The following is a 13,751-nucleotide window of genomic DNA, read 5'->3' on the forward strand; positions in this document are numbered from 1 at the left end:
ATTATCATTAAACCACTTCTATTTCAGCTTCTTTCTTGATGAAAGAGATTTCCGCACACTTAGATCTAAGCAGTATACACTTTCTAAAGTGATAATTATGAAGTGATATTTATAAAGTGGGTACTGCATAGATCTAAGTGTGCGGGAAATCTCTTTCATCAAGTTTGGACTCATCGATGCTTCCATCACCTTACAAAGACTTAGCCTGGTGGAGCAGTGGTCATCATGCATCTCAGCTTCTTCCACCTCCAACCACTTGAGAGAGCAACCAAGCATGTCGTACTTTGTCTTACTTTGTGTTGTCTCAGTATGGGTCTTTTGGCTCACACTCGATAGAAATTCCACACAATCTCCACTTGTGGTTTCCGAGACTATGTTTGGAGTATAATATTAAAAGGAGCCTCAAGTCAAATTGCAAAGCAGCACAGGAGAGCTAGGCTCGCTCTTTGAGCAACAAACGCAGTTTCCACAGATAAACCTCCTCTATCATACATGTACTTTGTTGTTGCAGCCCTTTTGTGCCTCCTGACAGGTTTGATGACAGATCGTGTTGGCATTGTTCTCTTCAGTGTGAGATATTCCCCCATGCAGGATTTGTCATCCTCCGCTAAGTGAGTCATCTCTGGGAGACGGGGCGATAGGATTGAGATGTAATCTATACCCCTGGTGCAATCCTTGTATCTTGTCAGTCCTCGCAGACGACGAGGCAGACGCGATCAGTCGCACATGATGGACACGGCGATTAATGGATGTTTGCTGGCTGGGGGGTTGATTTATTTAATCTCCTCTCCGTCCCACATGCATTTCTACGCCTAAAGTTCCTCTGACTGCCGAGACATCGGTCTCAAATTTACAACGTCGTAAAGACTTCACCGTGATTTAAGCCGCAGGGCTTTACTCTCCCCTTTACTCTCACACACATAGAGTCAGAACACCCTGCGCATTGAAATCAAGAGTGCAACCTCAAAGCAAACTGCCGCTCACATCGTCTCAGTGATGGGAAACTTTTTCTTTTTTTTCACAGTGATGGTCATCGTTCCAGAATTTTGCACACACTTCCTTTGGGGAAACTGTTTTAACTTCGCCCTCGCACACCCATCCAATCCTAATTATCTCCGAATTGTTAGCAGAGTATTATTCCAAATGGAGCAGCAGCCTCTCTAGTCCATTAGTTTCAGTGTATGCTTTTGAAGGTCCTCAGATGCCAAAGCCCCTGCAGAGCTGCTGGACTGCAGAGAAAAAGCGAGTCGCCTCACTTTCTCTCTTTGTATTTCTCCTTTTTTTTCCTTCCCCCTTTATCAAAAAGCCTGGAGAGAGGCCAATGTAGATTCACGGCAGCCAGCACAGACAAAGCTTATAAGCCTGGTGTTGTGTTACAGTACTTCGGTTAAATCAGAAAGGCTACAACTTCCTTTTTCAGTACTGGTTCACTCACAACCACCCACCCACCCTTATTAATTGGGTCAATTAGATTCTAGCACAAAAAAAAAAAAAAACATGGCAGCATTCAAGTGAGGTGCTCCAGGGTTAGTCTGAGAGGAGGGAAGTGAAGTAAGATTCATTTTTCCATATGAAGTCATTAGTGGAAAGGGAAAAAATGCATTCTGTGTTGTTGTTTTTTTCCTTCTTCTTTTATGGAGTGAATTTGTGACTTGTCTATAAGATGCGTGAACTGGACAATCACGCATTGCTCCACAGACTGGAAAATTGACAAGAAATGGTTCAGGGATAGACCGAGCCATGCACCATAACAGCTGAATGGACAGACTCAAATAATTGTGAATGGTAGGTGTGAAGTGAGCAATCTCCAAAAACAATAGGTGTTGTTTTCACTGAAGAAAGTGAGGACAAAGAATAAAAGAATGTGTGCAGCACCGTGTGAAAACAAGAAATGAAACCGCCAAAAATGACGTTGTAGACTTTCTTTTTCTTGAGCCCAGACTTTTATTTTTTGAGTATGAAGCAGCCCTCTGGGTTTCTACTTAGTCTCTCTACTTCCTCCGTCTCATTCATCCTCAGTATTGTGTGCATGACAATGGCCACTGGGGAGATTTGTCGGCAGCTCTGACAGCATCTCCCCCGCAGGGAAAAGCATCTGGAGCTCCAACAACTGGGAGCGTCACAGGGCAACAAGGTCAAGCATGGGGTCAACGTGTCAGCTAAGACCAGCGGTCAAAGGCCTTGAAAGTGCACTTGTGCGTGGTGGCGTTGTGTTAACACCCATCCCCCCGCCTGCCAAGCTTGGCTGGTTGGTTCACCTCAACTCACCTCTCTATATGATTATAAAGCTCAAGGCACTTATTACCCTGGTTTTCCCATCGGCTACTTAGCATGATAGGTGTTTTCATTTTACTTGAGCTCAGGGGCTTTTCCCAGAGAATTGAAATTAGTTGTTACAAGCTATTTCTGCAGGGTGATGCACTCTGTATGAAAGAAAATGGGGAATTGTGCCGCAGCCAAGCATGCCAACTTCCTGATGTCCCCCATCAACCACAAAGCTGATGTGGGACCCAGATGTGTGTTTGGAAGGACTTCCCTGGAACCACCAGGAAGCTTCACACAACCACAACAATACGCCACCATTGCGATGTATGCAGACTAGTCGACAATATATACATTAGCACATGGTTTGAAATGAGGAATTAAAGTTAATTGAGGAGTATGGTACTTGGTTCAAAATATTCATTAAAAGTCACACCAATTTTACACTTAACTAAAGGAGATATAGATATTGAAGAAGTGACAGATGCAAAGTTATTAGGGATCACTGTTGGTAGTAAAATGTCTTGGAACAGACAAATTGATCAAATGGTGGTAAAAAATGGGCAGAGGCATGGCTGCTATAAAACACTGTAGAAAATTCATGCCTAGCTATTTAACTAAACGATTAGTGCAAGCATTAGTGTTATCACAGTTAGATTATTGTTCCATCACAACAGAAAGCAATTTTAACAGCTCAAAAATAAAGCAGCTCACATTGCTCCTCAATGCCCGAGTAAGTACCTTGAATAATCATTTGGCTTTGTTGTAAAAAGCAGGTTGCGTTATTTTAGAGTGTGCTTTATTATTAATATCATAACTAAAAACTCAAAAATACTTTATAGTAAGCTATCATTTGTTTTTCAAGACAGACACCATTATTCTGCTTGGCAGTCATCAGAGGGTCGTTTTCTGTTGCCTTAGTGCAGAACTGGTTTAATACAGACAACAGTTAATTATCGAGCAATGGTGGCACAGAATTCATTACCAAGTTCTTTGATTGCAGAAAGTGATACAATACGTTTTAACAAAAAGTTAGAATTGTATTTGTTTACAGGCAAAATAGTGTAGAACATTACATGACTTTTTGTTTTTTGATTTTTTTCTGTTCTTGAAGATGTGATTGGATGTAGAAAGCTATCCATCCCACTTTTAGTTGTAATTTAGTGGATGAGTTGTTAAGTGATTTCTTTCCTCAATTATTTAAGAGATGAAATTATTATATGCAGCATGTATTAGACAGGCTTTGAGTTGGTGTTGGATGTTGTGTGTCTTAGTGGTTGTGTGTTATGTATTGTTAGTCTTATTGTGAGCATGATGTGTATTGATGTACTGCTGTTATTGAAGTATTGTTAAAAATACTTGTGGGGACCCCAGGAAGAGAAGCCACTGTTACAGTACAGTGGCTAATGGGGATCTGGATAAACAAACAAATAAAACAGACTGTCAAACGCACGTCCAGAAGGCTTTGAAACAGATAATGGAGCTGCTCTATCTCATGTTAGCCTCAGCACTGAAGGAGATCCTAGAGGCCCCGCTGGGAAGAACAAAGACACAAATGTCTCCCAGCTAACAGGGATAAGTAGTACAGATTTCCTCTCAGCATGGGGCCACTCCAGCTTTTTGTCTTGAATACACAGGCTCATCTTAAACCCAGACTTAGGCTCTGTCCACACTAATACGATTTAGTTGTAAAATGCATAACTTTTGCTACATTTATGCCTAGCGTCCACACTACTCCAGCGTTTTCAAACCCCTACTTACCCTGTTTTAGTTTGAAAACTCCAGGATTGCGTTTTAGTCTGGATGGGCGGAAACAGAGACTTTTGGAAATGATGACGCAGGCCCAGTTCTACTGGGGTGCGAAAGCATGCATTGCACCCTCAGTTGAAATTTGAATAATAAAAGCCAAGCGCGGTGTGGTAGGTCTGGCGCATGGTCTGGCATCTCTACGCACACCACCGGTCACCTGGTGACATCAGGTGATTTAATGAAGGTAAATACAGTGAACAGCCATGTGTAACGGCACTGTGCTCTGGTGCTGCACTTCTCAGAGGCTGCAGATTTATCAACATATCTGTCCTGCTGCCTTCAGCTGCTGCAGGGATTTAATGAATGTGAAGGAGAAGTTTCTCATATAGTATAAAGCAGCTGTGGACAGCAGATACTGTAAGAATCACCCATATTCATTTATAGATCAATACAGACTAAAAATGAAAACGTATTAGTGAGGATGTAGCCTTACACACTGTTTGTATAATTTCCTCTATCCATTTTTGGAGTACACACTCGAGTTATTACAATCGATTATGGTGTGGGATTTTAGCTGTCTTTGCTGCAGCTACAAAGGCAAGTGCATATAGATGGAGGCTGCTTGTAACCTCCAATATTTAATTTTTAGAGATATAAACAGTTGAACATTAAGTAGACAGACTGTCAACTAACACAGATTGACAAATTGAAGAATTTCATGTCAAAGGGATTATACACGTCAATTGTTAAAAGAAAATGCAGTACATGCAGCTAAGAGCTGAACAGTTTGTAGTTAAGATCCCACACTCCTAACACTAGAGTAGAACTCAAACTTAACATTTTAGCTTTCCAAGCGGCAGTGTTTAAAACAAACATTTCACATCCAAGTCTGAGGGCTTTAACTTTTTTTTAACACTGCCAAACCAAAGTCTGAAATACTGTATGTTGATAAGAAATTTTCAACAATACTTTCAAACTCAAATTATTAAGTGGGGAAAAACAACTGGACCTTGTCTGTTCAGCAATACTTTTAAAGAAAATAATACACATGCTTTCTCATGCTCCACCAAAGCCACAAGAACGTTTAAGAAAAAGTGTTTTGGCCCTCACGGTCAGTTAGTCGTTCAGTCCACTACTTTGATCCAGACTGAAATCTCTCAGCAACTATGGGATGGATTTCCATGAAATGTTCTTAAGACATTCATGGTCCCCAGAGGATGAAACCTAATTAATTTGGTGATCCTCTGATGTTTCATCTAGTGCCAACAGCAAGTTCAAGTATTCACTTATCCAGTGTAATATGTCAACATCTGCTGGATGGATTTGCACAAAATTTGGCACAGACATTCATGGTGCCATAGGATGAATCCTAATGACAAAAGTAGTTTCCCCAACATTAACCAGACTCATATCCATAGACAAGGGATGGCAATGTCTGTTGGTTGATCATTTGGACAACAATTGGATGCACTGCCATGGAATTTGGTGCATATGTCCTTGGGTGCCCAGAAGATGAATCCTACTCACTTTTTTGATCCCCTGACTGTTCCTTTAGCACCACCATGACGTTGACAGCTACTGGATTGATTGACATGAAATTTGGTATATTAATGCCCCCCTCAGGATGAATTATAATAACTTGATCTTGTGACTCTACATATAGAGCCATCATCAGGTCAAAATTTTAATGTGTCCAATATTTTGGTTAATGACCAAATACCTGCAAAACTAATGACATTTCCATCAGCCTCAGCTGTACTTGGTGTGTTTGTTTGGTGCTAAGGTTAGTTTACATCCTATATGATCACTCATGTTCCTTTTCCTGTTGGACTTTCTTCCAGCAAAATTGGGGTGTCCCCTAATCAATAACGTTGATGAGAATAAGCTTAATATAAGCTATAGAGATGATGAGCAAAACTATGGATATAATTGTATAAAAATCTAAATAATGTATTGGACGTATCTGTGACACATTGATATAATCCGTATATAGTACAGTAACTCTTTTCTTAGGCAGCCACAAGTCTGATCTGGAACATCAGCTTTTTGAATAAATACATCTGTGTTTCTCATTTCTGGACTGGAAGTGACATCCAGTGCCTCTGACCGTTGCAGTATTCAGTCACACTGACGGATCACATCTCCCACTGTCGGCTTTTATCACCCTCAGCTAGTGAATGATGCATTTGCGAGTTACACTGAGGAAATGTGGTGCTCATATTACACAGATTTAGACATCTGAAGACAAGGTTTATCTGAGATGTTTTGAAGAGCACAGACATGCGAGTTGCTCTTTCAGTGAACACAAGCCTGATGAAAGAAATGTCAGATTGTAATTCAGCTCGGCTCCTTCACAGACACAGACACCACACATACAGACACACACACACACACACACCCTCTCTTCCCATTCTAATCTAAAGACTTTGGCAGATGGAGGCGTCTTTGTCTCGCCAGAAGTTTTCCAACCTTGAAAAAGCCTCCCCTCCTCAGTTTAATGAAGGCAAGCCACAACAGCGGTGTAGTAATGACTGGATTGTGTACAACATTATCCCTCCCCCTCCTGGACAGAGCCTTTGTATTCACCGCAGGCCGAGCTTCTCCCACCACAGAGCAAGGGAGGGGAGAGAAAACAAGCGCGCCTCTCCAATGCTAACTCAATAATGACTTCCCACGGGGGAAAGAGAATACAGGGTAGTCTTTGAAGTGGCTGTGCTGCAGGAGGCTCTCCTGCCCCAGCCTCGCTTTATAGAACCTGGGACCTAAAGAGGCTCCATACAGCCTGAACACACTTCTCATCATCCGTCGAGGCAATATTAATGTCATATCCTGTAGTCATTGTTTAAAAAAAACTATGTCATTGTTAAAAAGTTGTGTAAGGTTTGGGGATCTTGGCTCAAGTTGTGTGTGTCTTTAGTGGCTTTCACACATGGAATCCACAACATTGGTGGACTCAGTTATCCAAAGAATGTAGTGGTTTTTGGTGTTTACAACTCAGGCTTCAAACTTCATTGAAATGATTGTGTATGAAGATTAAGCATTTCTCACACAAGACAAGGTGTCTCCAGTACGTCTTTATTTTGTAATGCACAGATTGATTTTGAAAGTCTGCCAGTGTACAGGTACGTTTATGTGCTGCTGTATGAATTGGAAAATCAGCTCCACAGACAGTGACTAGACTCATTGCCAAGGTCCAAGGATGCCTATATCTGTTGGTTGGTCCACCACTTTGGTCTAGACTGAAAAATCTAACAACAATTGGATGCATTGCCATGATATTTGGTACATATATCCATGGCACCCAGAGGATAAATCCTGCTCACTTTGGTGATCCTCTGACCTTTTCTCTAGCGCCACCTCAGATGAATTGTCATAACTTTGGTCCTTTAAAGACCCACTCCAGACTGGTGCTTGGGACAATAAGGTGTATATGATATGGTTGTTCCACACAAGATGATTATCATGTGTGCGTATACTCTTTGGTAGAGGGGTATGATGCCATTGACAGACAACCAAATGAAATGGATCGTTACCTTGATTAAAATTATGGATTTCTCTTGGTTTGAAAATTGTTGGAAACATTTGGAATAATGTAAGTACACGACTGAACAAAATATATATAACATAGGTCTCGTTGTTTTTAGATATTTTAATGCGGAATAGTTACCTATCATAGCTTTAACCTAACCCTAATCTCATGAGAGTTTGTCTCATTGGCCCATCCAACCGAGAATTACCATGTGCACTGGAGGCTTCAAATTTCCCCATCACACATGAGTAAGTTGAACATTGGACCAGGTTTGTCTTAAAACTAGTTCGGATATCACAAATCATGCTCATAGGCTCACACCTAAAAATCAGATTTTCAGTGAAACTTTCCACTTTCAAGTGTCATAATCTGCATATACATCATTATGCACAGTGAAGCTCAAACATTCAACTGCAGGAACAAGAAGAAAAACATATTTTTGAGTGGAGGGGGAATTTCCCTCTACTGCCATCATTTCAAAATTTCAGTATGTCCAATGCTTTGGTTTAAAAGCTAAAGCCCACTGGTTCATACTGAATACATTAATCTTTAAAACAGGTCATTGTTAAAATAGGGAGGATGATTTTGTACAACAGCTGGGAACTGTAGATTTGCAAATGTTCCTCAAAAGGGAGTAAATAGTGGTTTTGGTGCTCAAACGACAATTTACAGCAGCAGGATCGTAAATGACAGCCATAAACTCTCACATCTCCATGACCAAAACCATGCAGGCAGATTTTTCTAGAAACCTTTCTACGTTCTGAGCTGGCAAGTTGCCTGAGCATCTTAGCAAGAAAATTAACTTAAGCCATGGTTTTAACATTCTGGCACAATGTAACACAGAAAACTGCCAAAACATTTATGGATTAAGGTGCATGTGAGAGAGGAGGTTCTGTCTTTCCAAAACCCCTCCCCCACCTCTCCCTTGTCTTCACCGTCTTTTCTGTTTCTCAGTGTTCAGTGAAGAATGTGCATCTATATGACAGAGAACAACTATAAGATCTGTTTACACAGTCCCTCCTGAGGTGTAAATGAATACTCAGCCCCTACATGCTGCTTCCATAAACACTTTACTCACCAGAATAGGGAGCTCATTAGGACTGCACGGTAATGAGAGGCCATCTTGGGGCTCAGCAGTAGGTTAATTGGGCCAGAGAGGGCAACAGGAGCTGAGTGTGAAAATGTGAATGGCAGCGGAAGAGTAACCCCTCCACACACACATCAGCACGGCTCACACACTTTATCCCACCCTGAATGGACATACTCTGAATCGCAGTGACCCGCAGAGGTCAGCTCGTAATCACCATGGCAATGGGGGCGGCACACACGCCCTAACCGCACTGGGGGACGAATAGCAACCACTTAAGTTTTTGGCAGCATAGCAAGCATTCCCAGCGTGAATAATGTGCAGGCGGGGGCCTCCCAGCAATCTGATGGCTTTACACAAATGGGGCCTGGTAGGAGGACATTCATCAGCAATAAAACACCTTCTCTCTCTCCAAGGAGTCCGTTGTGTCTTGCGTGGTGACACAACTATAAAACTGAAGCTCCAGAATGGGAACATTGTTTAATGTACTGCTATATGAGGACGTTCTCTTAATCTTAATCTGAGGAGGACAGAGACATTTAGCTGTGGGGCTGCAGCTCGGAGCTATTCTCTGTCCAGACTTTTATTGACTGTATTGCAGTGAGACATTGCCCACAACTGCAGTCTCTGTGGTCATTCGGGGTTACCTCACCTTTATTCTGCAAGATTTACTCTCATAACGCGCTTGTGTTTGTTCTATTTTTTCCCCCCACTGCAGCCTGATAGTTGAGTGAGGTTGACTGAAATACCCAGAGATTAAAATTCTAATGAGACTACAAGGATATTGATCTCTCTTTGGTGTGTATTTATACAGAAAGTCAAGCAACCCTTATTATAAAACAGATTCTGTTGATAGAATTAAAAAAAAGGGTGATATTTAAAGTATCAAAATCCCATCTTATATGGTATGAAAGGTTCCTCTTCTTGCTTTCGTCTTCAACCAATAACTGTTGGTTTATGTGGGTGAAAGTGTGTGTGTGTGTGTGTGTGTTTGCATGCGCGGGCTGAGGAGGAGGGGTCGGCATCTCTCTGTAATCCCTCTCAGGCTCTTATCACTTCTCGCAGGGAGAGCAGCAATGGGGGAGGGGAAGAGGCGAGCCCCATGTATCAGCACCGCTCATCTTCCTACATTATTAAACATCCATATTTCCATATTTCATTGAGCCCCCCACGCCTCAGCAAATCGCGGTCTACTTAACATTCAGATGAGAATGGGATTTGGTTAATGGGTATTAGATTTGTAGATGGTTATCCTGTGGCTATGTCTTTAGTACGCAGAGCCAGTCACTCAGTCTGTCGTCGTGCCTCTCCCTCTCTCTCAGGTACCACTGATGAAGTTGTAGTTTGATGTCTCTTTCTTTTCCCCTCTTTGCGTAGTCATACACCAGCTTTATTTAGGAAAGTGAATTTAACGCTCTAATGTTTAAATTTGTTCCCTCTGTCCCACTCTTCTTCTTTGTTATCAAATCTCTTCTTTCCCTCTCACAGGTCCAAGAAGGTGACAGCCCTGGCCGCTACGTTACAAAAAGCCTCCCTGCTGAAAAAAGACTTGGAGCTGGAGCTTGAGGAGCTAGAGGAGGCAGCGACAATGGTGGCTGAGGAGCAAGAAGAGCAGGAAGCTTCCAAGAGTGCTCCGATACCCAGCGGTGACAGCAGCAGTGCTTCCAGTGACAGCAGCAGCAGCAGCAGCAGCAGCAGCAGCAGCAGTGACTCGTCTGATGAGAGCGAGGAATCTGATGCTGAAGGGCAAGACTGCACTGAAACCAAAAAAGGAGGAGGAGGAGAGACATTTAAGGACAACCCTCTCCAGCCCCAACCCACCTCCGCTACCTCTCCCATCCCCCAGGAGCCCACAGTCACATTCCTGTCAGCAGGGAGGAAAGTGGAAGCCCTCCCCTCAGCCTCAGAAGGCTCCAGACAGCTGATCCAGGAGCTGGGGGAACGGGTGGCAGAGGAGCTGACAATCTCTCAAGACTTGGATTCCAGCTACAAAGCAGAGAGGAACTGTTCACAGCTGAGCAGCGCTGCAGCAAAGACTGAAGAAACATCAGGGAGGAGCAGCAGCAGTGGGACTTTATTAGAGCTGAGTCCTCGCAGAAACCCTCTGCTCATTGTCCAGACACAGGAAGATATAGATGAGAGTGTCTTCATCTGCTGATGTGGAACTTAAATCCTACCTGATGAATTTTGAACTCCATGTAAGTGATGTAAAATGTGACTGTTTGTTTCTAATTTTTGTAACAGCTTTATTTTTGCTTCATTTTGTTGTGATACCAAGATTTGTAATACTTTAACTCTCCTCCAAAGGAACTTATTCTCCATGATGAATGTTATTTTTTTAATTGATGAACTTGCTAAAGCGTGATTAAAATTCTTGTTGTCATATTTACATGGCTATTTGATTAGCATGCATAAGCTTTTAGTCTCCCTGAGGTCATTAGAAGATAGAAGAAGAATTGTTGGCAGCCCAGCCTCCTTCTTCTTCTCTCTGTCTTGGCTTATGTGTTATCTGACTTTGTTGCTACTGCTCTATATCCGAGCTGCCTACTTGCTATACAAACACATTTTTTCTCTCTGAACATACTGTTTGATTTTATATGAATTATTCCTGCTTCTTTTTAATTATTGAAAGTAAATTACCAGTGTTTGTGAACTCAATTCTGTGCACTGAAATCTGCTAATACTGGAGAACTTTTCTACCATCCATGTATAATTCTATATACATTTATGCAAATGAACTAATACTATCTCTGTACATGTTGGGCTCAAATAAACAAAACAAGAATGTCAAGCAGCTGACAAACATTTGTCATTGCTCATTGTTGGATATCATTCAGTCAAAGTGCCTGGCAGAGCTACTTTAAGGGGGCTATTCTTCACCTAATATAAAGTAGGAAAAGCACTAACCCCTTCCTAAAGCCCCGGCATTGATTGAAGTGGAAAAGAGTCTGTCGGCACTAAACAGGGCTGCAGAGCACGCGGGAGTGATTGATTCATCTGGCATGAATGGAGGAGCGCCGTCGACACAGCTCAATATCATCGGGTGCGTCTAGCAGGCGAGAGAAAACAAACAAGGAAGCACATGTCAGGCAGATAGATGAGGGCTGCGAGTGAGACTGCGGCACAGGAGCCGTTTGTTTGAGAGATAAGAGCACCCCAGGGCCCAAGGCAACCATGAGATAGAGGAGCAGAGAGCCAGCAGAGACAAACTGACAAACCCGGTCTCGCAATCTGCGTACAAATAACATGACATTACACTTTCGAACTGCGTGCAGTGCATACGCCAAAGTCCAATTTTTGCATGCAGGTGATATGCCAATTTAAAGGTTCAATATGTAAGAATCGGTCTGAAATTTTACTTTAAAACATTTCAAACTTAACTTAAGTTATCAACAGAATGTGAAGAAATAACAGTTTGGACATTATGTCAAAGACCTATATGTATTGTTTTGCAGAGATATCTACTGAAGTTAGCATGCTAACTAGCTAGCCCTGGCCCCGTCCGGATACCACATTGTACCTCAGGGGCGATAGTGAGTAACTGTAGCGTTCAGCCTTCCCTCAGTCAAACATGAGGAAGACAAAGTAGCGCTGGTAAAGCTAGGCTGAATGCTGTTGAAATTTTAGCTTTAGGACTGTTAATATGTCACCTCTTCAAGTTTTTTTTTTTCAGGCGAGAAAGTAATCATGTAGATTTCCAATATGTGGTTAGTTTATCCAAATAACATCGATTTGGAAAGTTGCACCAACTACTTCTGCAGACACTGTTCTAGGTGAAGCCACAGACTCCTGAGCGGATGCTTACATGGACAGCTGTGAGCACCACGGACACGTAGTAGTTCTGTTTATAGTATTCTCTGGAGGAAGCGTTCCACACATGCGTAGTAGATCAGCGTCTACAGGAAGACAGTGTAGTGGCCACGCGGACAAATTGGAGGTACACAGATGTTGCACAGAAACTATGTGTACACCCTCTGATGATGAAATTTACGTCAGGCGGACCCCTGCGTACTTATGGACACAGAAAGTATAATTTTGGCTTGAGACATCAGCTGGTCATGTCAGCTGATCCGACAAACTGCACTGGTTGCACCAGCTGTGTGAAAGCTGGTATGAGCTATTTGGCATTGTAGCACATCGGAGTAAGCTGGATCAATATTGAAATAGCAGATCAATGAATTAGGTTTCTACTGGATTACTGTGTTGCAAAATTGCAGCAATTCATGAAAAAAATGATGCTGTGTGGCAGAGAAACTGCTGTTTTATCATTAGTGATCATCTGTGACATTTTATGATTTACATCTACTCTAGAGGCATGTGTGTTAATATTTAGTTGTTACTTAGAATTATGTTGTAACTTATCTCTGTGGTGCAACTGCTTCCTGACCTGCCGCTTTTGCAACTTTTTGCCAAGTTATCCAGCCATCAACCCAACCACCTCCTCCTAATAAACCAAACATCACCTAATAAAATAAAAGAAAGTTGCATTGTATTGACATCACTTCCTTGGGAAGGATTGGCATATCATCTGCATGCAAAATTAGACTTTGGCGTATGCACTGCACACAATTTGAAAGTGTAAAGTTGTGTTATTTGCAGATTGAAGAGACTGGGCTGAACTGACCCCAGTAGTGGTGCTCATACAGCAGCAATACCCACCTCTTTGCAATGAAATACATTTTAATTTCTGTGTCCCCTAAGTGGACTTTGATTACTGTAAGTTAAGGAGAAAAAAAACTACAGAAATGACCCACATTAGTAGAATTTGTCCTGGTTTTTGATCTTAATACGTCATAACTGGCTGAGCGAGTGATTGATCAAACACAGCCACTGTGTCGCCTCCGGCTTTTTCAAGGGGAGTTTCATCCTGTGTGAATGAAGGCAGTTCAGGAGCCACCAGTGATGATGGCTCCTTAGGTAGAATGTGTCTATAGTATTGTGTTACTGAGATGGATGGTGTTGTTAAGCACCTCCCAAGAAGAGACAGTCTCCTTGCAACACCCCTTTGGGAGCGAGTGCCATCATCGCTGTGACTGAGATGAGTTATACTGTGAAAGTCGGCCCATTTAAAACCCCCTTCATTCAGGGGACATGAGTCTGGGGACTGCGTGGCCCCCGCAGGCG

The 13,751-nt window shown here is 42.3% G+C and overlaps 1 protein-coding gene across 2 annotated transcripts in view; it reads left to right on the forward strand.

Moving 5' to 3' along the window:
- Nucleotides 1-11,421, forward strand: part of shq1 (SHQ1, H/ACA ribonucleoprotein assembly factor) — a 36,347-nt gene extending 24,926 nt beyond the window's left edge. For both annotated transcript variants that reach the window (XM_042406569.1, XM_042406570.1), the window contains exon 12: nucleotides 10,116-11,421. In XM_042406569.1, the coding sequence (XP_042262503.1) occupies nucleotides 10,116-10,785 (670 nt within the window). In that variant the 3' untranslated portion in view covers nucleotides 10,786-11,421. The remainder of the gene's footprint in view (nucleotides 1-10,115) is intronic.
- Nucleotides 11,422-13,751: the final 2,330 nt, after the last annotated feature.

Source organism: Thunnus maccoyii, chromosome 3 (genome assembly GCF_910596095.1).
Source record: "Thunnus maccoyii chromosome 3, fThuMac1.1, whole genome shotgun sequence".
NCBI lineage: Eukaryota > Metazoa > Chordata > Actinopteri > Scombriformes > Scombridae > Thunnus > Thunnus maccoyii.